Below are 27,673 nucleotides of genomic sequence, written 5' to 3' on the forward strand. Positions count from 1 at the left end.
ATGCCGCCCTCACTGATGGCCAACAGGGTCTCTCTCCTGGAGCTGGCCGACCTGGCAATTGGCACTCCAGAAGTGGGCGCGGTGAACTTTACGGCTTTGCACACACTGATAGTGTCCATTCTCAAGAGTCTCAACCTCCAAGAGGTACTTATCGATTTCCACTACCCGTCGTCGGCTGAGCCTGGCCGCGGAGCTGAGTTGACGCGCGGCTCCTTCAGCGCCCCGCATGTGTCAACCAGCAAAGAGAGGCGCCGGAGTCTGCCTAGGCTGTCACAGACTCCGCAGGAGCTGGAAAACCAGGTGAAGGACCTGGGTACCCAGGTACAGGACCTCACCAAACAGCTTAAAACTATGGACAACAAAATGCAGGGCATTGCCACACAAATAGATCACATCTCCACACCCCCTGAACTGCGGCAGGAGTTCTCCAGGTCGGAAGAGGAGGTAGCCCTGGTGGCCCAACAGATATCCCTAACAAAGTTCTCCAAGATCTATGAATCTGAGGATATGCTGGAGAAAACTGAGCCCACAGTCGAGATGCCCACCCCGGCGGCACAGCTAAAGCCCTCAAGGACTCCCAGCCTGACCAAGGTGGGTACATTGACCCTACATAGCCTAGGCTCCTCTGGGCTACCTTTCAGGCCCTAAGCTATCGCCCCCCGCCCCCCGCCCCCAGAACAAGGGGTACCAGGTCTGGCTTCACACAGCTCCTGCTCTACCTTACAGTCCGCGGGCGTGCTCCAAGAACTCATAGAAGATGTGAAAATTCTGAAGCAGGCTCCCGAGCTGCAGGTGAGGACACTCTAGGGACCACGCCTTGCAAGTGGGTTGATCCTTGCCTCATTTAAAAAAAAATTTGTATGATTTTGTGTATGTGTTTGCGTGTATGTGTGTATGAACACCCACATGCATGCAGTGCTTGAACAGTCCAGCAGAGGGCATCAGATCCCCAGAACAGGAGTTAGAGATAGGTGTAAGGTGCTAGGTAGGTGCAAGTACCAGGATCCTCCGCAAGAGCAGCCAGTGCTCTTACCTGCTGAGTGATCTCTCCAGCCCCATTCCCTTTCCTAAAGCCATTAATAACATATCAAGATAATGATAACCTAAATTGATTTAGATAGTAGCTGACAACATTGCAGAATATTCTTTTTTTTAAAAGATTTATTTATTTATTTATTGTTTTGTTTTTTTGTTTTTTTTTGAGACAGGGTTTCTCTGTATACCCCTGGCTGTCCCGGAACGCACTCTGTAGACCAGGCTGGCCTCGAACTCGATTTATTTATTTATTATTTATTATGTGTAAATACACTGTAGCTGTCTTCAGACTCTCCAGAAGAGGGTGTCAGATCTCATTACAGATAGTTGTGAGCCACCATGAGTTTGCTGGGATTTGAACTCAGGACCTTCAGAAGAGCAGTCAGTGCTCTGAACTGCTGAGCCATCTCTCCAGCTCCCCCACCCCCCCTTTTTTTTTTAAGATTTGCAGAATATTCTTAAAGTGAATTACCTTAAAAATTGAGACTATCCTGCTGTGGTGGCTCCTTTAGCCCCAACACTTGGGAGGCAGAGGCAGGAGGATCTCGGTGAGTCTGATGTCAACCTGGTCTACTAATAGCCAGTGCTACACAGTGAGACCTTGTCTCAAAGCAAACAAAGTACACAGTTTCTGTCCTATGCCTATGAGCAGACACCATGACCAAGGCAACTCATAAAAGAAATTGGGGCTTGCTTACAGTTTCAGAGGTTTAGTCTGCCATCTTGGCCGTGCATGGTGGCAGCACACGGGCAGACACGATGCAGGAGAAATAGCCAAGAGCAACCAGATCAGCAGGAAGTAGGAGAGCGTCCCTGGGCCTGGCTTGAACCTCAGTGACACATTTTCTCTGAAACCATGCCTCCTAATGTTTCAAATAGCGCCTCTCCCTAAACATTTAAATGAGTCTATGGGAGCCATTCTTTATTATTATTATATTCAACTCTGTATAGTGTATATATTATATATACACTATATACACTATAGTATATATGCATATATATACTATATACACTATATATACTATATATACATATATATAGTATACCAATCATAAAAATGATGGACATGTTATTAAATGAACATAAAAAAGAGAAAGTCTTTTTTGTTTGTTTTGTTTTTAGTAGAGTTTAAAATCTTGGCTCTTAATGTGATACAAACCCCAAAATAAGAACAATTTTTAGACATTGGAGTTCATTGTGATAAGGCTGTACTTCAATGTCCCTCGCATCCCCAAAGGATTTTACCTCCATAGTAGCTAAGCTAAGAGCTGACAGTTCTGTTACGCCAAGGAATGAATTGTAGGCACAATTATTTGGATACAGATTTCCTGCTATTGTCAAAGCTATTTGACTTGAATTATTGTCATCTTGTCATCATTCTCCGCCCACAGGGAACAGGTTACAGTCATCTAAGAAATGGTGTGTGTGTTAAGATGGTCTACCCATGAAGTCATTCCTAATCATTTCAAATAGCACCCCTCCCTAAACATTTAAATATATGAACCTACAGGGGCCATTCTTATTCACATCACAACACAAAGCAAATTAATAAAGAAGGGTGGTTACTGCCTGTAATCCCAGTAACACTTGGGAGACTGAAAAGGAGAATACGGCAAGTCCCAGGTCAACTCAGTCAGCTACAAGTTTTGGGCCAGTCTGGCAACTGGAGAAGTGCTGGGTCTCTGCTCAGCCTCCAGGGGGCAGCAGAGGTCTGAGGAAAACACCCCACATATACACAGAAGAGGGTGGGAGGTGGACGAGGGAGTAGGGGTAGGGGTAGGGGTGGAGGAGAAATTTGGGATTGAATGGTCCAGACTCTCAGATCGAGAAATTTCCACACCCCAGAAGCTCAGTATTACTTAGTCGAGCAGGGAGGTAGGGTTACTGCATACAGAGGAGCAAGGAGACAGGTGTAGCTCATCTCTGCAGGAGCAGAGTCTGGAAATATTTAGGGATGAGATATGGCTGTTTTCTGTCAACATCTACACACAGACTGGGAGAAGGTTTTGCCACGAGCCATGGTTTCCCCTGAGCCTTATGGGTATGTATGTGAGTGTATGTTGGGGGTGATTTACCATCCCTCTATGGTTCTGAGGACGTGGGATTCCCGACTCAGCCGTACTCATGCCAACAGTACACGTTCACACAAGACTCCATTCAGGGCTTCCTCCACACATGACAAGGGAGAGTAAAGAAATCGGGTAGCGTACCTGTATATCAATGGCCCAAGGACTGGTCCTCATGGGAGCAGCAGAGATGGAAAGCCGGATTCCAGTACCTTGTCGGGATTACAGATACAGATACAACCAGCTGGGGACACTTTGGTCTTGCCTTGGATTTTTTCCTGAGGTCTTGGGAAGTTAGTCCCAGTGGTTCTTCATGGACTGTGCTGTGAGCACAAGGGAACACAAGGCAAGGCTTCTTACACAGATTAGGCCAAGAGGTCACAGGGAGCCCGTACAGGAAGGAGGGGTGGTCAGAAAGGATGGAGAGAGGCCCAAGAGAGAAAAGGATACAAGACAGGCCAAAGGAGGCCCAGCCCTGGGTGTCCTCTGGCTTTTGACCAAGCCTGAGCCTCACGCAGGCCTGGGGAGCCTTTGTATCTCCCCAGGAAGTGGACCTCACTTTCTTGTTTGTTGTTGTTGCTGTTGTTTCCTTTGTTCAGTTTTTTTATTTTTTTTTAAACAGGGTATCCTGGTAGTTCAGCTGGCCTTGAACCTAACAGCAGTCAGGGCTGACCTTTGACCTCTTGATCCTTCTAGCCACCTCCCAAGGGCTGTGGTAATCAGCATGCCCACAACACCATGCCTGGATGTTTCCAAACTTTGGCGTTTGAAGGATCTGTTTAGGATCCGGTCCCAGATCCTGGAGGTCAGCACAAGTTGTAAAGAACAGTTGAAGCCCTGATCACTTGCTAGGGCCCATTGAAGGCTTGCCTCCTTCCATGACTCAGGCCAGCAGGTGCTGATGACACACTTGCTTTTGGAGAGACAAGGTGGGCCTCGAGCCGTAGAGCTGGAAGCTTTTGGTAATGAGTACCATGCCATGAAAGCAGGGCAAGCATTCTCCCCCACATGAACACCGATGGTCACACTAGACCAGATTACTACCGGTACTACTTCCTTCCTGCCTGTTGACCAGGAAAAGACCTGAGAACCTGGCTTTCTATGCCACGTAAAGCTAGGTAGAAACTGGGAACCAGAAACTATCCCTTCACTAAAACTCATAGGCTTCTCATTTCTTCTTCTCCTTTACACCAAGGCAGTGCATGTGCATGTGTGTGTGTGTGTGTGTGCGCGCGTGCATGTGTGTGTGCATGTGTATGTGTGTGCATGTGTGTTTGCATGTGCATGGGTGGGTGTGGGTGCATGTGTGTGTGGGTGCATGTGCATGTGTGGGTGCATGTGCACACGGGAGGGCTGAGGTGATGGTTCATTTCCAAATTCTGTTTCCAGGATCTCCTTCAGCGTTTTAATGAACTGGAGAAGCTAGTTAAAGGCCGAGAAGAATACCTGGTAATATGAGCAAGCTCTGGGGAAAGGGTCCTGAGGGTCAGAGAGGACTTCAGCCTGGCTTCTCTTAGGCCTGGTCCCAACTCCCGCCCCTGCATATCTGTGTCCTTTGGGGATAGGGGATATATGCACCCTGCCACCAAGCAGCACAAGTTCTGAGTAGAAGGGCAAGTCCTTGCCATCTTTGCTCAGGGCTCTATCCAGAATCCATGTGCGACAAAGCACCCAATAGTCAATTCTGTACCTCTGGCTGGTCACCGAAAGCCAGTGAATCTTCCTGAGGCACTGGTGTTGGTAGCACCCAATCCTGTTGGTCCCAAACAGCAGGGTGTGGATGTGCATTCATGCTTATACATGTGTGTGTGCATTCACACTTACACATGTGTGTCTGTGCATTCACACTTATACATATGTGTCTGTGCATTCATGCTTGCATGTGTGCACTCATACTTATACACATCTGTACATTCATGTTTACACATGTGTGCGTGCATTCACACTTAGACATGTGTGTCTGTGCATTCACACTTAGACATGTGTGTCTGTGCATTCACACTTAGACATGTGTGTCTGTGCATTCACACTTAGACATGTGTGTCTGTACATTCATGCTTATACACCTTTGTGTCTGTATCATGATCTCTTATTCACAGGATCAATTAAGTCGAAGGCTGAACCTTGTTCCGGGTGGTGAAGAAATCACCATGGTGACCTGGGAAGAGCTAGAACAAGTGATTGGTGACGGCTGGAGGGCCTCCAAAGGGGTAAAACAAACAGGCCTGGGCAGCGGCATTGGGTGGCACTCCAGAGGGCATCTCTTACACACACCACTGTCCTGTATTCTGGTATTTGAACCTTCACCTCTTCTTTGTGGATATTTAAAATATTTTCCCAGGATGACATTGGCGTGAGTAACCAGGATAAACTCCTGGGTTTGGGAATGACGACTTTATGCTTTGCCTACCTGCTGGTATTTTGTGTGGCCCCAGCTTAGAGTTCAAACAGCAGTGTGGAGAGAGGGCATTTCTTCTTTCAAGCTCCTCCTGCCTAGACCTGAGCTTTGCCGGTGTGCTGGGTGACAAATGCCCTAGGCTGGTTTCCTTTGCTTCTGTAGCTTTTCAACTTCCTTTTTACAGTCTATCCCTACATCCATGGCAAAACCCTGGTGATCTTCACATGACCCTTGTAGGCAGGATTTACCAGTCTATAGGAAGAGTTCCAGGATAGCCATGACTATACAGTGAGACCCTGTCTCAAAACTAAATAATAAAACATTAATTTCAAAAAATACCTAAGATACATCAAGCTTTGGTGGCCTGGCAGGCTAGATAAATGTAAAGCAAAAGCAAAAGACAAAAGTCTTATTTTTATTTTATTTTTTTCCAAGACAGGGTTTCTCTGTGTAGCCCTGGCTGTCCTGGAACTCTGTAGACGAGGCTGGTCTCAAATTGACAAGAAATCTGCCTGCCTCTGCCTCCCAAGTGCTGGGATTAATGGCGTGCGCAGCCACCGCCCGGCTCAGAAGTCTTATTGTGCTGATCCCCATTATGAGCCAGGAAGAGGAAAACGAGAAGAATCCAGGGCGACAGGAGACAGTGCAGCGTGAATATCTGAGTTCAGTCCCTAGCATCCATGTAAAACTAGTCACAGAGGTGTGTGCAGTAATCCAAGTTCAGAGGAAGGATCTTGGGCATGTGCTGGCCGTCCACCCATGACGAGTTTGTGAGCTCACAGTTCCCCGAGAAACCCTGCCTCAAACAGACCAAGGAGGAAGACTGAGAAAGACTCATCATGATAACCACCTCTGGCCTCCACACGTGGACACACACACGCGCACACACACACACAGGAAATAGCCAGTAAATGATTTTGTGCCTCATAATCATAGGCATCCAAATTCCAAATCTCCACAGAATGTTGAAGTCAAAACTGGAGGAAGACCTTGAGGAGCCTGTGGGTGCGGTGTCAGCCTGCTCAGGCTGCAGGATGTCTTGCTGTCTGGGATAGCTAACCTGAAGATCAAGAGCTATAGGTTATAAAAAATTAATTCCCACATCAACTGTTTCAAAATCTTTTTTAAAAAAGATTATATATATATGCTGGGAATTGAACTCAGGACCTCTGCTCAGCATCAGATCTTATTACGAATGGTTGTGAGCCACCATGTGGTTGCTGGGATTTGAACTCAGAACCTCCAGAATTGCAGTCAGTGCTCTTAACCACTGAGCCATCTCTCCAGCCCTGCTTCAAAATCTTGGGCTATGTGCTATGTATTTTGAGACTGTTAGAGACACTGGATTCTTTGAACTATTATGGTTGGGGTTACAATGTATACTTCCATTACACTTAAATTTACTCTGTGTGTCTGTACATGGCTCTGTGCATTCTAGGATATCTGTGTAGCAGTCAGAGGACAACCCTGAAGAGGTGGCCCCTCCTTCCACCACACGGGTGCCAGGGGCTGTACTCAGGGGAGGCTTGGCAACAGAAGATTTTACAAACTGAGCCATCTCAGCACTCCCTCGAGGAATATATTCTGAATCACGTTACATTTTTTCCTAGAACCTGGCTGTATTCACCCATTAGTAAAAAGCAATGCCCTCTCCTCTAGGACTCTATTTCCGCACAACTTCATAGCCGCTGTGTCCATTTTTCTAGGATTTCATCCAGTGTGCCTGTGCTCACTGCAATGAGTCAGCAGCCCAGGGAATAGCTACATCACTATGCTAGCCCCACCCCCCATTCTTACCTTTCAGTGACAAAAGGAACTTTGTAGGTCTGATAAAGTTGAGGATCTTGAGGGAGAGTCCCCTGAATCTTGCAGAAAGCCTTCATCACAGAGGCCTTTGTAAGAGGCAATGGAACAGAGAGCCCATATATGCAAGGACACAGTAGGTATAGCAGGAAGGTTGTAAGTTCAAGGCTGACCTTGGGGGTTGTCCTATCAAGCGAATTCAGGGGTTGAGGCTCTGGCTTAGCAGGTAGGATACCTGCTGTGCATGCACAAAATGCTGAGATCAATCCCCAAGCCTGACCAATAAATTGTTGTAATCTGAGCACTCCAGAGGTGGAGGCAGGAGGATCAGAAGCCTGTTATTGTCAGCGACATAGGGAATCCAAGTCTCTCTCTGTCTTAAAACAAACAACAACAACAACAACAAATCTAGCAGGTCTGTAATCCCAACTATTAAAGCAGAGGGATCGAAAATTGAAGGCCGACCTTGACTACAGAGTGAGTTCAAGGCCAGCCTGGACAATTTATGGAGACCCTACCTTGATATAAAGAATAAAACAAAGGGCTCTGAATATGGCTTAGTAGTAGAGGAGCTAACATTTGCAAGGCCCAGATTTATCCCCAACATCTATCTCTCCCTCTCCCTTTATCTCTCTCTTACATACACATAGACACACACTCACTCACACACAAACATAACAAGATCATACACAAACACACATGCACACACTCACACGGGGTTTCTTTACTGCAAGGGTCTTAAATCATCCCAGTCAAGTACCCGAGACAGCCTCCGTGCAGCTTATCAGTGCTTGTAACGAATCTCCCTCTTTCTCTTCACCCAGAGCTCAGATTCGTCAACGACAATATTTGGCAAGCACAAATTTGCCTCAAGTGACCACTTTCCAAGTGGAATGTTTCCCAGGGCTGCCGACCAGGCCCCAGATTCCACTGAAGGGGTCTCCAGCAGAGATCAGAGCAGATCTACTATTGCATTTCGGGATATGGCCCGTGAGCCATCCCAGGTCATATCTATGACAGATCGCCAGACGCGACAGGACAGAGATCAACGTGGTGGGGTACCCGGGTCTGAACCACTTGGCGTGGATCAGCCTGGACTGATATACCCTGTGATGCCCCTTACTACGGGTCAGCTTGGTGTAATGCCCCCAGAAATGCATGGCCAGGGACCGGTACCTCCCGATACAGATCAGAGTGGTGTGCTCCCACCATCAGGACCTGACAGGGAACCGGGAAAAGTGAGTGCAGCACAGCTTGGAACAGTTAGCACGGATCAGCAAGACGTGGCGCTTCCTAGACCGGACCAAGAGGGCATGGAACGGGCAGCTACGTATGACAGTGGTCAGGGACCATGGGATCAGCAAGGGTTGATACCAGGTGGTATAGATCAGCATGGATTGCAGATACCAGGTCAGCTAGGGCCGACCTCCCGTCGTGTGGATCAGCAGGGATTGGTAATGCCTGGCGTAGATCAGCGTGCATTCCCTCCGTCTCTCTCAGATCAACGTGGCTTGGTGTCACTTGGTCTGATGCAAGTTACAGATCAACAAGGTTTTAGACAGTCCAGCTTATCTCGATTTATACAACCTGGTACGGACCAGGCCGGGGCAGAGCAGCGTGATGTGGCGAGGCCTGGTTTAGATCGTCGCAGTTCAGTGCCCGTGGGGACAGAACGGCGGACTTCGCTGCAGGCTGTTGCAGACAGACGTAGTTCAGTGCCCATTGAGGCAGAACGGCAGAGTCTGGCACAGTCTAGGGCAGGCCAGCAAGTACAGCCTGAGGCAGGTAGGCGGGGTTTAGTACAGCCAGGGGTTGATCAGAGGAGTGTCCCACAACCCGGGGCAGATCAACGCGGTTTGGGACAACCTAGCACAGATTGGAGTGGTTTGGTACAGCCTGGTACAGACCAGCCTTTGGGGCCTCCTGGTGCAGGTCAGCCTAGCTTGATTCAACCTGGGGCATTTCCACCTAGTTTGGCACAACTTAGTGCAGGTCAGCAAGGTCTGATACAGCCAGACACAGGGCAGCCTGGCTGGGTTCAACCGAGCACAGATCAGCAGGGCTGGGTACAGCCTGGTGCATATCTGCCTGGTTGGGTACAGCCTAGTGCAGATCAGCAAGGTTTGGTACCAGCTGGAATGGATCAGCAGGAGCTGGGACAGCCTGGTGTGGTTCAGCACAGGCTGGTACAGCCAGGTGCCTATGCACCTGGGTTGGTGCAAGTTGGTGCAGGTCAGGATGGTTTGGTTCAACCTGGAATGGATCAGCGTGGCCTGGTACAGCCTGGTACAGACTGGAGTTCAGTGCAGCCTGGTGTAGATCAGCCTGGCATGGTCCCACCTGGTGCAATTCAGCCTGGCATGGTCCCACCTGGTGCAGTTCAGCCTGGCATGGCCCCACCTGGTGCAGTTCAGCCTGGCATGGCCCCACCGGGTGCAGTTCAGCCTGGCATGGCCCCACCTGGTGCAGTTCAGCCTGGCATGGCCCCACCGGGTGCAGTTCAGCCTGGCATGGCCCCACCGGGTGCAGTTCAGCCTGGCATGGCCCCACCGGGTGCAGTTCAGCCTGGCATGGCCCCACCGGGTGCAGTTCAGCCTGGCATGCTTCCGCCAAGTGCAGTTCAGCCTGGCATGGTCCCACCGGGTGCAGTTCAGCCTGGCATGGCCCCACCGGGTGCAGTTCAGCCTGGCATGGTCCCACCTGGTACAGTTCAGCCTGGCATGGCCCCACCGGGTGCAGTTCAGCCTGGCATGCTCCCGCCTGGTGCAGTTCAGCCTGGCATGCTCCCGCCTGGTGCAGTTCAGCCTGGCATGCTCCCGCTGGGTGCAGTTCAGCCTGGCATGCTCCCGCCTGGTACAGTTCAGCCTGGTATGTTTCAACCAGGTATAGGTCAGCGTGGCCTGGTCCAGCCTGGTGCTCTTCCTAGTGGTTGGGGCCAGCCTGATGCATACACACCTGGCTTGGTCCAACCTAGTATAGGTCAGTATGGTTTGGTTCAGCCAAGAGCTGATCAATATGGTTTTGTGCAGCCTGGTGTAGCACAGGGTTTAGTCCAACCTAGTGACAGTCAGCGTGCTTTGATGCAAGCCGGAGTGGGTCAAGTTGAGTGGGTACAATCTGGCTCGGATGAGAGTGGTTTATCCCAACGTGGAATGGCCCGGCAGGGCGTGGCACGATCTGGCATGGCCCGGCAGGGCGTGGCACAGCCTGGCACGGCACGGCAGGGTGTGGCCCGGCATGGTGTGGCACAACCTGGCGTGGCACGGCAGGGTGTGGCCCAAGCTGGCAAGGCCCGGCAGGGTGTGGCACAACCTGGCATGGCTCGGCAGGGTGTGGCACAACCTGGAGAGTTTGGCTTGGCACAGCCTATAGTGGACCAGAGTGGTTTTGTGCAGCCTGGCATGGACCAACGTGGCTTGGTACAACCTAGGATGTACCAGTATGGTTTTGTGGAGCCTTCTGAACTTCAGCGTAACTTCATGCAACCCAGAGCAGTCCCGCCTAGGCTGATGCAACCTGGCATGGATCAGCGTGGCCTGCTGCAGGCTGGACTAGCTCAGTCTAGGATGGTACAGCCAGTGATGGATCAGCGCAGCCTGGTGCAGCCTATCATGGATCAGAGTGGCTTAATGCAGCCTGGAACTGTTCAGCCTAGTCAGATGCAGCCGGGTATAGGTCAGCGTGGCCTGCTGCAGTCTATCATGTCTCAGTATGGCCTGATGCAGCCGGATGCAGTTCAGCCTGGTTTGGTGCAGCCTGGCCTGGATCAACATGACTCCCTGCAGCAGCTCGGGGAAGAAAAGCAGGAGTTACGGCAGGCTGGCCTGGATCAGCGCCGCTCACCAAAACCTGGGGAAGAAAAGCCTGGCTTACTGCAGCCTGGGGTGGATCGGCCTGACTTGTTGCAGCCTGGGGCAGATCAGCCTGGTTTGCTACAACCTAGGGCAGCTGGGTTTGACATGATTCAGCCGGGGATGGTTGAGCCTGGTGCAGGCCCTCCGGGTTTGGGTCAGCCTGGTGCAGGCCCTCAGGGTTTGGGTCAGCCTGGTGCAGGCCCTCAGGGTTTGGGTCAGCCTGGTGCATATGCGCCTGGCTTGGCCCCACCTGGTGGATATCCGCCTGCTTTTATTCAACCTGGTATATTTCCTTCTGGTATATTTCAACCTGCTACACTTCCACGTAGTTACAGACAACCCACTCCAACTCAGCCAGACTTTGTAACACCAAGCATAGACTTTCGCTTCCCGACTCTGGAGGACGAGGCTCAGCAGCCTCAGTTGCCCCGGTTTTATCAGCTTCCTGAGCTACCCCCTATACAAGACCAAGCCAGGCAAGATCTACTCCACGAAGCAGACCGCCAGATACCAGTTAAAAAAGTCGAGACAGTCACAGTCGAAGTTCAGTATGATGCAGAACAGGCTGGCCTGGGTTACCCTGAAAGAGTACAAAGAGTTGAGGTGGATACCCAGGTCTCTTGGGATCTAAGTAAACGTGAATCAGTCACTCAGTTTGGACCGGCTGCCCAAACTGCCCCAGAACAAGTTATCTTTGACTCGGGGACTCAAGAATCCTGGAGCTATCTCCAGCAACTCTCATCAGCGAGTGAGACTCGGCAGCGAGAACGAGAGCGACAGGAGTCCCTGGAGAAACTGGCGCCAAGCTTCCCCATGGCGGTGGAGACATTCCGCCTGATAGGCGAGCTCATTTCACTTTATATGGAACTGAAGGAGAAGTTGAAAGGCCTGGACGAGGAACAGGTCGGCATGACTGACTTCGAGAAAATCCAGTACCTGATCACAACGATAGGTGAGCATCCTTTGCTGCAGAGGGACAGTCGCCTCACTCACCCTCTCCCTTGGGCAGAGCACACTCCTACCCAGACCCCACGCCACACGCAGCAGCAGCAGCAGCAGCAGCTGCAGCCTGTGGGAAGGCCAGATGTATCGATGGCGGACAGTGAGACCAAGCCCGCAGGATTGGGGTAGACCTGAGAGAGGCATGAAGCAGGCTTTCGGGTCTTTGTCTGGGCAGCAGGGGTGCGGGCATACGAGGTGAGGTAGAGCATGGGGGCAGGGGAGGGGGCAGGGAAGGGGAGAACCGCAGAAGGAAGCTCATCGGCTATCCAGTCACAGCTCAGTCGTAGGCAGAGATGGTAGAGGCAGCGGGAGCTAGATCCCTCGCAGTCAAACCATGTGGACAGATAGCGGCCCTCTCCTCTTCTACCTCCTTGCCCAGTCACTTGGGAGAAAAGGACCAAGTCATCTGTTGACTTGACCTCTGGGCTCAAGTTGTTATTGAGGGACTGTAAAACACTGGTCAAGGAAATCCTACTCCCTGATGGTAGCCTCATATTCCATAGTCAAAAAGAGCGTGCCGCAGGACCTGCAGGAGCAGCTGAAGAGCCTCAGGACTCTGAGCAAAGAGGTGCGGCAGGACAAGGCGAAGGTGCGTCTGGGAGGCCGGCTCCCTCAGCTCTACGGTAACAGTCTGCAGCCCTGGGAGGGACTCTCTCGATGGAGGCCATTGTAAGAGGCTGCTGGGTACCCACTGCCTCACCCGTGAGACAGGAGAGGGTTGAATAGCCAGACGAGAAGCTGGCACGCCGGCCTGTGTGACACCTGGTTCTCTCTGTGCTTGTAGCTGGAGAAGATACAAAGGTTTCTGGACACCGACATCTCTGTAGGGAAGGAAGTGAAGCCAAGCCATCTGAGCTTGCAGCTGGGCATCCTCAGGTGACACTCCCTGTCCTCAGCGGGGGAGCCTGTGCGGCATCATGGTTAAGCCCCCCACCCTCACCCTCCCACCCCCACCCCCAGCAGTAGGGCCAGCCTTCCACCTCCCCACATCCTTCAGTGGTCACTGTCTCTCATCCGGATTTTACTGGCTCATCAGGTTGTCCTAGTCTTTACCAGATCTCGTAGAAGACTCCCAACATTCCTAAAATGGCAGCACCAGGTCTGGGAGGGATACCGGGGTCCCTTCTTAGACTACGACCCACCACAGCACCACACACACACATACACACACACACACACACACACACATTTGGGATCCCTAGACAGAGGCTCCTGAGGGCCTTATTGCGCTGTGTGTCCACAGCCAGGCCTCTGCTCTTCTGAGCAAAGGGTTTCGGGCAGTGGCGGGACCAGCTGTTCCTTAAACATTGCAGAGTCACCGTGTCTGACATCGAGAAGGAGCTGATCGAGCTGAGAGAGAGCCAGGATCGAGGCAAGGCTGCCATGGAGAATTCTGTCTCTGAGGCCTCTCTTTACCTGCAGGATCAGGTGAACAGTCTGTGACCAAGGTCCGGGCCCTCCCAGGGTCGGGGCAAGAGGGCTGGCAGGCTAGCCTTCATCAGCCTGGAGACCATCATGGGATGCGCGCGTGCGTGCGTGCGTGCGTGCGTGCGTGCGTGTGTGTGTGTGTGTGTGTGTGTGTGTGTGTGTTCCTTTTCTTTTTCTTTTTTTTTTCTTTTTTTCTTTTTTCCAAGACAGGGTTTCTCTGTGTAGCCCTGGCTGTCCTGGAACTCACTCTGTAGACCAGGCTGGTCTTGAACTCAGAAATCCACCTGCCTCTGCCTCCCAAGTGCTGGGATTAAAGGTGAGCGCCACCACCACACCCCGCCCACCCCCACCCCCACCCCGCCCCCCTTCTTCTTCCTCTTCTTTTTTTTTTAAAGATTTATTTATTTATTATATGTAAGCTCACTATAGCTGTCTTCAGACATTCCAGAAGAGGGCATCAGCTCTCATTACGGAAGACTGTGAAGCACCATGGGTTGCTGGGATTTGAACTCAGGACCTTCGGAAGAGCAGTCAGTGCTCTCAACCACTGAACTATCTCTCCAGACCTTGGAGTCACTTTTCTGTTGCTGTGATAAAATACCACGACCAAAAGGGACTTAGAGAGGCGTGGTAGCGCACGCCTTTAATCCCAGCACTTGGGAGGTAGAGGCAGGTGGATTTCTGAGTTCGAGGCCAGCCTGGTCTAGAAGATTAGTGCTTTGTGGCAAGGAAGGCCAGGTAACAGGCAAGGTAAGTGTGGCTGCCAGAGCCCGAGCCTGACAGACTACATTTCCACACACAAAAAGGAAGCAACAGCTGTGGACCAAGTGTTCAAATGCATAGGCCTCAGGGGAGGACACGTTTCACTCAGAGCAATGCAGACTAGGGGAGCCGTTGGCTGCTGCTGCTCAGCTGGGTCCAGGGTCACAAGTTCAAAGCCAAGGGCACCAGTGCCGGATTCTAAGACACAGGTTCCTCCACTGCCTGTTTCCTATTGTGCATTTCCTTTAATTCATACATCAGAAAACATACCTTTAGTTCCAGCACTCGGGAGACAGAGCAGGAGGATCTCTGAGTTCAAGGCCAGCCTGGACTACAGAGTGACTTCTAGGACAGCCAGGGCTACACAGAGAAACCATGTTCTAAAAAACAAAAAAAGTGCAAAACAAACAAACAAAAACACCTTTTGTTTTGTTTTGTTTTGAGACAGGGTTTCTCTGTGTAGCCCTGGCTGTCCTGGAACTCACTCTGCAGACCATGCTGGCCTCGAACTCAGAAATCTGCCTGCCTCTGCCTCCCTAGTGCTGGGATTACAGGTGTGCGCCACCACGTCCAGATACAAAAACACCTTTTAATCATATTTTGTTATTTTTAATCATTTAACATTTTTTACATCATTTCCTCCTTCCCTTTCTTCCCTCCTATATACCTTACCTTGTTCTCTCTCAAATCCATGACCTCTCTTTCCTTCCACTGTGTGTGTGTGCGCACGTGTGTGTGTTTGTAAATACAAAAGTGCAACCTGCTTGTCCCATGTAGTGTCCCTTGTCCATATGTACGTATGTTTTCAGGACTGGCCATTTGAATTGGCGAGGTTCCCCTTGAGAAGACGCTCTTGTTCTGATCTCAGTATTCCTGGGTTGCCAGTAGTTCTTTGTCTGAGGCCGAGGTTGAGGCCGAGGCCCTGGGAGCTCTTCCTGTCCCTCAGAAGTTGCTCTATGGTGTTAATCTTGTTCTACAAGTATTTTTAGTAAGGTATGAGAGTGTGTCACGTGTGAGAGGAGGAGTGCTGCTCGGGGAGTACTAAGTCACAGCACCCAGGGAGCTGGAGTTACACATCCCCCCCCCCCCCCATGTAGGCGCTGGGAACTGAGCTCAGGTCCGTTAGACGAGTGATACGTGCTCTTAATCACCGGGCCAGCTCTTTAGGCCTTTTTTTTTTTTTTAAATACATTTATTTTATTGTATGTTTTGGGTCTTTTGCCCTCATGTATGTACACCACATGTATGGAGTCCCTCAGAGTCCCAGAAAAGGGCATCAGGCCCCCTGGAACTGGAGTCATAGATGGTTGTGAGTCATCATGCGGGTGCTGAACCCAGGTCCCCTCAGGGAGCAGGAAGTGCTCTTAGCCACTGAGCCGGCTAACAACCCTGGCGTCCACTTTCACTGTGACTCAGAATAAGCCATTCTGTTAGAGTAGAAGGGTCTATCTCCATCCACCCAGTGGACAGCAGGGCCGCTCCCCTCTTCTAGCTGCTAGGATTCATACTGCTGTGAACATTCGTGTGCACGTGTCTGAGTACGTTCCCTTTCTTCTTGGGCACTGATCTTGGAGTAGAGGTTCTTCATGGCGTAGTGACTGAACACTCAAGGAACTCCCTGCTGCTTTCCCAGATGAAAACCCGGCCAGCAGGGGATGAGTGCCGGTTTCCATGTCTTCGCCAACACTACCCTTCTCTCTTTTAAGATTTATTCTATTCTCTTTTTTTTTTTTTTTTTGAGGCAGGGTTTCTCTGTGTAGCCCTGGCTGTCCTGGAACTCACTCTGTAGACCAGGCTGGCCTCAAACACAGAAATCCACCTGCCTCTGCCTCTGCCTCCCAAGTGCTGGGATTACAGGTGTGCGCCACCACGCCTGACTTCTATTTGTTCTTAATTATCGGAGCAGGCGTGTGTGAGTGTGTGTGCATTGTGTGTATATGTGTTTATTTGTATATACATGTGTACATGTGTGTATTATGTATGTGTTTGTGTATGTATTAAGTATATATGCACTTGGGAGGCAGAGGCAGGCAGATTTCTGAGTTGGAGGCCAGCCTGGTCTACAGAGTGAGTTCCAGGACAGCCAGGGCTACATAGAGAAACCCTGTCTCGAAAAACCAAAAAAAAAAAAAAGTGTATATGCATGTGTATTTTTGTATGTTTGTGTATGTACATGCCTGTGTTTTTTGTTTTGTATGTGTATGTGTGTGCTGTGTGTTTGTGTTGTGCATATGTATGTATATGTTTGTGAGTGCACATGTGTGTTGTATATATGTGTGTTTGTGTATATATGTATGTGTATGCATGTATATATTTATGTTTATGTATGTACATGTGTGTGGTTTTTTGCATGTGTATGCATGTGTGTGTGTGGTGTGTGCTTATGTGTGTACATGTGTGTGGGTTTTGTTTTGCATGTATATGCATGTGCTGTGTGTCTTTGTGTTGTGTGTGTGTGCACGCACGTGTGTTGTTGTTGGTGTGTGCACATATGAGTACAGGAGTTTGGAAGGAGGTGTCAGATCTTTCGGGGCTGGAGTTAAGGTAACTGGGAGCCATCATGTGGGTGCTGAGAACCAAACCTGAGTCCCTGTAAGAGCAGCAGCCAGTGCTCTTAGCAGCTCAGCCATTTTTCCAGCCCCTCTTCTCTCCATTTTGAAAGTGACAGGGTGTGAAGTGTTACTGTGGTTTGGATTTCCCCAGTAACTAGTGATGCTTAGACCTTCTCCTGTGTCTATTGGCTATCAGGTGCTTTCTGTGTGCTGAAACACATGGTGCTGGAGAGATCAAACTCAGCGCCTTCCATGACAGACAATCTTTTCACCACGCTACACTCAACCTCCCCCTTACCCACGTTCCTTCAAGGCTCCAAGCTGACTGTCCTGTAAGGCAGCTGTAAATGTTGGGTTTCTCTCCTCGGATGAAGGCTTGAGACAAGAGCCATGCACAAGCTGTGCAAATACACAGTGCAGGCTGAGCCTTCCCAGCATCCCCTCTGTTCTGACTGTTCCTGAGCTCTGTACAAGCTCATCTTCCAAGCTGACTGATTCAATCCAGCTCCTCTTGGGTTCTGACTGAATCGCTGTGCCTGGTCTCATACTAACTTTGGCAATCTGTTGTAATCTTCTAGCTCCCTCTTCTCTGGCTAGTTCTGTCTTCACCTGTGTCCTGAAACTGTCCCAGTAAAACTGCCACACACACACACACACACACACCCACCACCCACCACATACCACATACTACCTCTGTAGTGTGTAGTTTTTGCTACCCTGCTTTAAGCTCTTGGGAACAGGCCATGCTACCAACCCTAGCCCAGAGAACAGACACACACACACACACAGGCACACTTTGTTCAATTGTAACCTTCCTTGGCTAGTGGGCCCTCCCCTATACTCATAGCACAGCACTCTAACCTCCTACCTGGAGGAGCGGCCTGTGGCCATTCTGCCTGAGATCTCACATGCTGTTCATCTTGTGACCCTCTGAACCGTGGTAGAAAAGCCCCTTTCCTCCTCTGCATCTCTTCGCCTTCCCTCTGGGGAACTGGAAGTCCTGCCTCTTTCTTTCTACCCAGCAATCACCCCTGACATCTTTATTGATAGATCAAGAACCAATTGGGAGGGAAACAGACCTTAGCATCAGATCCACCCCTACACACCTCTGTCTCCCATGCCCTGTGCGCTTCAGTAGCCTCTCTTTCCTGTGCTGTTTTCAGGTGAGTCGGGCATATCCTATCTCTGACTCATTCTGTCAAATCTTTCTCTGATTTATCACTCTGTCTGCCTCTCAATTAGATTTCACTTTCAAACGTGGGTGTTACCATCTACAAGCTAACCTTACCTTCATTGTTAGGGATTAAATGTGTAGAGTAAGGGCACGTCTGTATTCTCGCCAGGGCATGTCTGCATTCTGTCTGGATCACATCTTTGGATGTGATTCCCGTCAGAGCAGCCATGTTGCTGGATTAAAATTCCTCTACAGGCAGGAGGAGGTTCAGAGAGTCAAAGGTCACCAATCGGCTTAACTGTCAGCCCAAGTACACATCAGAGTTTGGCAGCCTTTGGGGACCTCCCAGGATCACAACAAACTTTTCAGGAAACCCTATGCCCCCCCCCCCAATCTCTTTTGCTCTCTTCTCTTCTCCTCTCTTCTCTCTCTCTCTCTCTCTCTCCCTCCCCTCTCTCTCTCTCTCAGGCTGTCACACACATTCCCCATACCCAGTCCCCTAGCATCCTTTCCAGCAGGTCCCACCATCTGCACCACCACCACCTGCACATTCTGGCTCCTGGATCCTCGGCCTTCTGTCTTTCTCCCAGCACACACACACACACACACACACACACACACACACACACGTACACGTACACGTATGCCTTCTTAGCCTGTTCTTTCTGAAATGTCCTCCTGGTCCTGATTCTCCCAGAGACCTGCTTTTTACTCATGAAGGTTCTACTGAGACACCTATCTTTTCTGAGGATTGTTTTAACTCAGGGAGTGGTATGCCTTTGTCAACCCTGGCAGCCATCTGCCTCACAGGCCTTCACTCAGGACCCTTCCTCGGCAAGCGGCTGACCATGTGAGCTCAGAACACAGGGAAATGTGTTGAGTGTGGGGTTGCGGCTGGGGAGCAAACTCCTAGTTTGGGGCTGTGTGAGGTAGGCCATTCCTCTGACTACTTGGGTCTAACTTTGTTTACGCGTGCCTTTCCTCCTCTCCCCTCCTGGCTGCACACACCTCTTTTCTGTTTCTGTCCTCTAGCAACTTGGGTGTCTCTCACACGGTCTTAAATCCCTACCCTAAGCTCTAGAAAGACTATCTGGTAGCACTGACCACTAGGAAGGGGATGTGAGGCATGATCACGACCCTTTTGGAAGCTGGGCAGCATCCTTAGGTCTCAGTAGGTCATTCTTGAATCCAGCTGACCACCAGGACCAACAATCATTGGTGGTAACCAAGTGAGATCATAGGGAGAAGAGGGAACCAGGAGGGCCAGGCTGAGCCCCCCTCCTGGAAGCCAGACCCAGAGATAGATCTGGGTCTGCCCCTCCAGACCCAGAGATAGATCCCTGTGGCTTCGCCTGTACCTCTCAGGTTCCTTTGCTGTTAGAATTTACATCCTGGGTGAGACAGATGCGCAAAGACCCCATGCTGCCAGAGCCTTGTGCCATCAGAGCGCTGGGAGAGCAACCCTATAGGATTTAAGCTACAGATGCTGTGTGCACTAGCCAGTGTATCGGCAGGAGAAAGCCTCCCTCCCTTCCACAGGGACTTTGTCACTGATGCCGCCTGCTGACTGCAATGGTTCTTGAAAAAAAAAACAAAACCAAAACGATGTGCAACTGGGTACTGTGTGTAGCACTCTCTGTGAAATTCTGAGGAAGCAGAGAGCAGGGGGCAGGGGGAATATGCCACAGCATTGGCTAGACATGACCTTAATGTGCCTCCCCGCCCCCCTTCATCTGTCCTGCACGCAGTTGGACAAGCTCAGAACCATCATCGAGAGCATGCTGAGCTCCTCCTCCACGCTGCTCTCCATGAGCATAACCCCGCACAAGTCCACCGCAGGCCTCGTGCCCGGCCAGATCGACCCCGAGGCCACCTGTCCAGCCTGCAGTCTGGATGTGAGTCACCAAGTCAGCCTGCTGGTACAGCGCTACGAGCAGCTACAGGACATGGTCAGTGGCCTCGCTGCCTCCAGGCCCTCCAAGAAGGCCAAGCTTCAGAGCCAGGTGAGTCTCTGCCCAACTCCCTCGAGGCAGCTGGATGCAGGGATAGGAGTGTATGCGGAGGGTGGGCTTAGTGGGTGGGACGGCACCGGCCGCCCAAGGGTGGCACGGTGCCTATTATGGCATGTAAGGGACACAGGCACAGCTGTGGGTACACAGTGTTCCGATACTTTGCAGATGTCCTCTGGAGGGAGGGAGGCTTGCTGCCAGGCTGAGGGTCGCTACCAGGTCTTGCTCTTGAATGCAAGAATTTAGAATTTGGTTCAAACTGTTCCCCACACCTCACCTCTCGGGGGTCGTGGGACAGCATAGGACATGTGAGCCTCAGTCACCTCTCTGATGACTCCAAAGACCACTGATGCCAGTCTACCAATATGTGGGGGGATTGAGACTACATCCAGAGGAGGGACACGGCTGTCTTGGATGCCTCTGAAGAAAGCCAGGATGGGTTCAAAGTGAACATAGGTGTAGGGTGGTCGTCTTGATTTTAACATGCATGTGTTTATTTGTGTGTGTGCATACGAAGTCAGGTCACCAGGCATAGCAACAAGTACCGAGTATCTTCACGTGTGAAACTTCTTCCTGACTTTGTCTTATTACAGTCTTGTGTAGTCACCCAGATTTTCTTTTCTTCTGCTCCTTCTCTTCTCCTTCTTCTTTTTGTTTTTTCGAGACAGGGTTTCTCTGTGTAGCCCTGGCTGTCCTAGAACTCACTCTGTAGACCCGGCTGGCCTCAAGAAATCTGCCTGCCTCTGCCTCCCAAGTGCTGGGATCAAAGGCGTGCGCCACCACTGCCCAGCTCCAGATTTTCACTAGAAAGTCTCACCTTGGCTTCCTGAGCCTGGAGGTTTCCTTGTCTTGGGTCCTGTTCTAAATTCCAAAGGCAGCCTCCCCCGCCCCTCCCGCCCCCCCCCCGCCCCCCCGCAGCCTCCAAAAGCTCCCCTGTCGCTGCTGCAGGACGAGGAGCTGCTGGGCCACGTGCAGAGCGCCATCCTGCAGGTCCAGGGCGACTGTGAGAAACTCAACATCACTACGAGCAACCTCATCGAGGACCATCGGCAGAAGCAGAAAGACATTGATGTGAGCAGCCGCAGGGCACCTGGGGCGAAGACAGAGGAGGAAGAGAGGGAGGGAGGCTCGCCCGCCCCACCCACCCCTGCCACCCCGCATGGCCAACTCTTCACCTTCTCTGTCCCGGGGGGCCTCCAGGTGCTGTATCAGGGGATAGAAAGGCTGGAGAAGGAAAAGGCGGACAGAGAGCACCTGGAGATGGAGATTGACGTGGTGAGCCTCTGGCCCCTCCCCAGCCAGTGCGGGGGGGGGGGGGGGTAAGGGCGGGAGGGGGGTAAGGGCGGGGGGGGGGAGGGCGGGGGGAGGCGGGAGGGCAGGGGATGTTAAGCCAGCCGGACATGGAGAGGCGCAGGACAGACTGCTGGAGGCACATTCCCACCCCGTGCTGGTCTCTCTCTCAGAAAGCGGACAAGAGCGCTCTGGCATCCAAAGTGAGCCGGATCCAATTTGATGCCACTACAGAGCAGCTGAACCACATGATGCAGGAACTAGTGGCCAAGATGAGTGGGCAGGAGCAAGACTGGCAGAAACTTCTGGATAAGCTCCTGGCAGAGATGGACAGCAAGGTGAGGGTGGGAGAAGGCGCAGGACTGGGTGGGCTGCTCTCCATTCCTTGCCCTGCCATCGGGCACCGCCCCTCCCTCCAAGCGTAGATCCCCGCCCCCGCCCTCCTTCCCCCAGCTACCTGCTGCCTCAAGCTCACCTGGTGGCCCATCCCCCAGCTGGACCGCCTGGAGCTGGACCCGTTGAAGCAGATGCTGGAGGATCGCTGGAAATCACTGCGGCAGCAGCTCAAGGAGCGCTCTCCACTCTACCAGGCCGATGAGGCAGCGGCCATGCGGAGGTGAGGCCCGGAAGGCAGTGGGTGACACTGGGCTGCCCCAGAGGCCTATTCTGCACAGAGCTGTCAATCAGGGGGAGGGACTGCATTTTAGAGTTGAGTAACTTGGCCAAATCCTTCAAATAATGGTGGGGAAAGGCGGAAAGGAAGTGCAACTCTAACTCCTTAGGGTTAGAGTGTGGTACACTGGATTTCTGGGGCAGAGGGACCTCCAAGGTGTCCCTTGGGAACCTGGCTAGGGAAATCCCACTCGTGTCCACCAGGGGACACCAGAAGTACACACAAGATACTGAGTTGGCTAGCTGGTCCAGAAGGTGAGCCTGCAAGGGATGGTTAGGGCCAGGTGAATTCCCAGGAAGTAGGGCAGGATCTGCGGCCAGCCAAGCCTCTGGGTCTCACTGCCCGTGTCCCACTCCTGACAGGCAACTCTTGGCTCATTTCCACTGCTTGTCCTGTGACCGTCCCTTGGAGACAACTGTGACTGGACAGTAAGTGGCTGCACCTCAACCAGAGAAAGCATCTGGTGGCGGGGAGACGGCATTGAAGCAGGGGTGTATCCCCCCGCAAACGGAACTACTCATCTTGCCTCTTGTCCTGGGTCCATCTCTGTCCCTGGGCCTTCCTATGGGGACCATATCGTGAAGGCCGTCCCGTAGAACACAGCAGTGGGTGGCTGAGTGGTAGGATTTCTCTCTCATACACTCCTCCCCCTTCTCTTTGTCCCTGCCCAGAGTCATCTCAATGACCCCCATAATCCCGAGCATGCCAGGGCACCGTTCCATCCGGCCTTACACTGTGTTTGAACTAGAGCAGATCCGACAGCAGAGCAGAAAGTATGGGACCAGGGGATCCTGGGCAGGGGAGGGGTGGGAGGGGGCAGAGATGACTCCAGAGTGGGGTCCTGGGCAGGGGAGGGGGCAGAGACGACACCAGAGTGCTCACTGGGAGTAGCCCAAAGCATCTCTGACCAGGATGAGGATGTTTGTATCGTTTGTTTTGTGGGTTTTGTTGTTGTTGTTACATTTTAAGCATTTATTTTGTTGGGGAAGGGGGCTTTTGTGTTAGGGAAAACCTAACTTTTTTTGTTAGACTCAGCAAGTCTGGTCCCTCAATGGTCTTTTAGAGGTGCTGAGCTGCACAACGACCCAAAGCCCTCAGTCGGGGATTCTGGGGCTCCAACAGTCAGTGGAGTACCAGCTGAGTTCACACCGACTCCTGTACAACAGGGACCTGCAGCTAAAGTCGGTGTGAACAGAACCGGCTCTGTCTGGTACTGAGCTGACCTCTCTCCTCACACCTGGGTCTCAACAGCCTGAAGCTGGGCAGCAGCTTCCCTCGGGGCGATCTGTCTCAGATGGAGAGGAGCGTGGGGCGCCTGCGCAGCATGCACTCCAAGATGCTGATGGACATCGAGAAGGTGCAGATCCACTTCGGAGGGTCCGTGAAGGCCAGCAGCCAGATGATCCGGGAGCTGCTACATGCTCAGTGCCTCAGCCAACCATGCTACAAACGGTAGGAGGACAGAGGCCAAGGTCACATGGGCCAGTGACGACCAGGCTTGGCTTCTGCTTCCCCGGGAGGGGGGCGGGGGGTGGGGAGGGGGCGGGGCCTGGGAAGGAGGCCCAGAGCGGATGTGTGATGCACATCTCGAGCTTACTTACCTGCCTGTCCCAGGTAACACTCCCGGGTGGCTTAAAGTGACTCCCTGTGTCTGCCTACATCTCAGGGGAGCAGATACAGCAGATTATACCTACTCAACGGTGCCCCGTCGCTGTGGGGGCAGCCACACCCTCACCTACCCCTACCGGCGAAACCGCCCGCAGCACCTGTCTCCACTGGAGGAAATCCAGATTGCCATGAAGGTCTGACAGGAGCTTTGGAGAAGATAGCCCTGCCAAGCCCCTCTGGAAAACCACCTAAAGTCCCATCAGTTGGCCCTCTCTGCCTTGAGGTCCCTCTTTCTCCTCTCCCTCCCTTGCTGTCCCAGGGGTTGCTAGGCAACCTCATTACTGCTGAGTCACTGCCCCAAAGTAGCTCAGGCAGGCCTTGAACTCATGATCCTTCCTCCTCGGCCTCCCAAAGTAGCTCGGATATACAGGTCTGGCTCTCGGCTGGGTAGACCGCCATCCTTCCATCCACCTGATTCCCAGGCACTATGCGACCACCTTCCATCACAGGCCTCAGAACTCCACGGGTCCCTCCTCCCATCTTGCACTCAGACCAGACTCCAGGCAGGGGCTTCTCATTTTGGGGAGTGAGTCTTGCTCTTTACAGTCCTGGCTGGACTGGTGGCACTAGCTATACCTCCCAGACTGGCCTTGAAGTCAGCGGGATGCCTGCTGCCAGTCTCCTCTAAGAGTCAGGATTACAGGAATGTGCCCTCAGGCCTCATTTCGGGGGTGGGGGTGAGGCAGGGGAAGGCAGGGCGGTTCTGAGCACTGCTTGCTGACAGTGTCTGCAGTCCAGGCCTCCCTGGAGGACACTGAGGATGTTGCAATGATAATGGACATGCGTATCCCTCTATCCCTCTCTAGCACGATGAGGTTGATATCTTGGGCCTCGATGGACACATCTACAAGGGACGCATGGATACACGGTTGCCAGGCATCCTAGGGAAAGACGGTGAGTGTCCAGACAGCCTTGAGTTCCTGCCGGGTTCTTGCTTGGGTGACAAGGGACAAGCTATCTATCTCCTGGTATGGGCCTGTCTTGGACCACTGGGCCCTAAGCGCTTTCTCCTCCCGAAGCCAGGTGGCTGCTTTCTAGTGGAGAGCAGCCACCAGACCTTGGCCGGTCACCCGGTATTGGCCCCATCCTTTCTTGCTGTCCTTCACATAGCTGAGCTGTCCCACGTCCACCTCCGTTCCCTGTAACAAGCCCCGACGGACTTCTTGAAACTCAGGAAAGGGCATCTGATTCTAATACCAAGCCATCAACCGGGCTCCTGAAGGCCCACTTCCAGTTCATACCAGAAGTGGGTGGCTGATTACTTCCCATCATGCCTTGTGCCTTCCTTGTTGTCTCTTCCCTGACACACAAGTCCAGGCCAGAACTCACTCAGCCCCTACACAAGGCTGATGTGTACAGTTCCTTAGTGAATCTGAGCAAGTGGGAGGGTGAGCGGGTGGGTAGACATTAGATAAATGTAGTTTCTGAGGGCACAGCCACACACTCAGCATGTGGAGGACCCCACCTCGGTGGCTGCCGTCCTCCAAGGGCTCCCCACGGCTCTCACTGGTGGTCACCCTCCTTACACCCTTCCAGCCCCAGGAATGGCAAAACACAACAAGGCCAAGCTGCAGCAGCTGCAGCAGCTTCAACAGCTCCAGCAGCTCCAGCAGCTGCAGCAGCTCCAACAGCTCCAGCAGGCCCAGCACGCCCGGCCCCACATGCACAGGCAGCCAAACATGGGCAACATGGGCACGCCACCCTCTCGGCCGCAGAGTGCACAGATGTTAGCGGACAGCAATGCAGGTGGGTTTCTTTTAGACAGCCTGGACGCTGGCCCCAAGCCTTCCCTTCCTTCCTGACTGCCCTCCAGCTTTCCCCCTGCCCAGGCTAGAGACAGCAAGGGCCGGGGAGCTCATGGATGGGACGGGAGGGAGAACGGAGAAAATGCAGTTCCTGAATGTTTGGTGTGTGCTAGGTCTGTGAGATGAACACTTTTGCTGTCCAACTCCGCATAAGAGGACATGGGGACAGAGATGCACCCAGCTTTCTGGCTCCAGGCCCAAGGTCTATCCTGCTCAAACACAAACTCTTTTAAGAGCAAGGCTACAAGCCCAGGACATGTGCAAACCCCCTTACCCACCACCACCACCACCACCCCATCCTCCTCTCCTGCCCCTGTAGGTATCCCTTTCTGCCTCTATGCCTGGAAAGCCCCTGATGTTCCAGGTCTTGCCTGAGAAGCTAGATCAGACAAAAGGCAAAGGGGCCTCTGGGTTCCACTGCCCAAGGCCTATGGTCCTTGCTAGAATGTGAGGCTAGGACCTGCACTACCAAGTGACTGAACCAATCTCTCCCCTCGTTGGTCACGGTTGTGTCTGCAAGCAGGACCAGCAATCCCAAGGGGCAGACTGCTTGGTAACAGCCCCACACGGTGTTTTGCAAAAGCTTGCAGGAGACCCAAAGATTACAGCACATTTGTACATTACCGTCTCCCCAAGCCCCAAGCTTTGTACGTCAGACTTCCAAGCTCTGTAACATATTTCCATTCCAACCCTGGGTTTGTAAGATCCTGTGGTACGATGTGTGTGTGGGACCCGTGGCACTGTACTGCTAACGTACATCCAGGGCTTCTTCCCAGACTGTTTAGTTTGCATCTATGCAAAAGCCTAATCTACACCGATAGGTAGAGATCAATATTAGCTCCAGGAAAAACTAAGGAAACGGGCACCGAGAGGTTGAACAGGAAGAAGCCAAGCTGGAATTCAAGGGTCATCGCTGGTAACCAAGGATCAGGCTTTCCGATTTCTACCTAGAACTACTCAGCGTATGGAAGCGGGAGACACTGGTGTGGAAAGCTTTCTGGCTGTGTATAAGCCTCTAAAAGGACAGGAGGCATCAATGAGGCAGGCAGGTGCTTTCTGCGCTCCTGCAGAGGAGGTCTGTGACTAAACGGGCCTGGAGCGGTAGCTCAGGAATGCTCACGAATGCTCAGAACTGTGTGGCCCAGCCTGACAGCCAGGCTAATGGGATTCACAACTTGCTTGGGCCTTGAGCAAGCTAGGGTGAACCCAAGTGGGTATGGGGAGACCAGACAGAGCGAGCTGAGCCCCTCCTGTCTTACAGCTCCCTCAGGGCAAAAGAAAGACAGACCAGTCTCCTCTGAGGGGCGTCTCCTGCAGTCGACCATGCCCACAGACATGGCAAGTTTGCAGGGTGGCCAACCCGGGCTGAATATGCGCATGGATGTGCCTCCCGGGGATGGGCTAGAAGAGCCCACCCGGGGACCACGGTCCACCACTGCTCACTAAACAGAGACATAAATAAACAGTTTAAAAAAGGAGCTGGGTGCCAAGGGCTCTCTCTGATGCCCTGTGTCAAGAAGAGGGTAAGTACCTGCTGTTGGCTGCTCAGCTCTGGGCTTCTAGGCCTCCCCATTTTGAAGGGCAGTACTACTGCTACCTAGGTCCCATCTTAAGCGAAGGCCTCCAGACAGATCTTGGGGGTCCACAAGAGAGCCTGACCCAACTTGGGGTTCAAGAAACCCTGAATTGCACTATTCAAGGCCAGCCTAGGCTACGCAGCCAGAAGTTGTCTCAAAATAAAACAAGTTTCTATTCCCACCTCAGATTGAGGTGTGCAGAGTGGGAGATGGGGCAACCCCCTACACCCAGTTTCCACCACTCCCTCTCACACGGGAAAGCATCTGGGGCAAGATGTTCACCTTGAGGTGTGAGAAAGGGGGCGACAAAAATCACACAGGAAAGTGCGACAGGAAGCAGCCAAGAAACAGGTTTCTCACTGTAGGCGAAGGGCTCGGCCAGGGGTGCCCCAGGTGGAGGCTGCCTGCCCGCCCCTAGAGAATGTTCCTCTTCCTCTTCTCAGTCTTACACGGTCATACTTGTGACAGGATGGGAGTGGCCTGGCTGAAGCCCCCTGGAGGCTTCCCTAGACTCCTGAGCTTTCCTCTGAATCTAAGGTGGAGTCAGGGCCTGCCCCGCCCTGCCCCTCAGTGCCTG

The 27,673-nt window shown here is 52.3% G+C and overlaps 1 protein-coding gene across 1 annotated transcript; it reads left to right on the forward strand.

The window, feature by feature from the left end:
- Qrich2 (glutamine rich 2) lies at positions 1-26,966 on the forward strand. Its single transcript, XM_052194442.1, has 25 exons — positions 1-591; positions 727-792; positions 4,491-4,550; positions 5,201-5,311; positions 8,127-8,540; positions 8,751-8,919; positions 9,064-9,191; positions 9,405-11,310; positions 11,839-12,108; positions 12,662-12,747; positions 12,943-13,034; positions 13,472-13,586; positions 19,823-20,077; positions 21,032-21,154; positions 21,284-21,358; positions 21,547-21,711; positions 21,868-21,989; positions 22,409-22,474; positions 22,718-22,819; positions 23,298-23,498; positions 23,713-23,848; positions 24,521-24,608; positions 25,092-25,102; positions 25,352-25,460; positions 26,781-26,966. Exons 1-25 carry the CDS (start codon positions 1-3, stop codon positions 26,963-26,965), a joined length of 5,646 nt encoding a protein of 1,881 aa, XP_052050402.1. The 3' UTR covers position 26,966.
- Positions 26,967-27,673: the final 707 nt, after the last annotated feature.

This window comes from Apodemus sylvaticus, chromosome 10, assembly GCF_947179515.1.
Source record: "Apodemus sylvaticus chromosome 10, mApoSyl1.1, whole genome shotgun sequence".
Classification (NCBI taxonomy): domain Eukaryota; kingdom Metazoa; phylum Chordata; class Mammalia; order Rodentia; family Muridae; genus Apodemus; species Apodemus sylvaticus.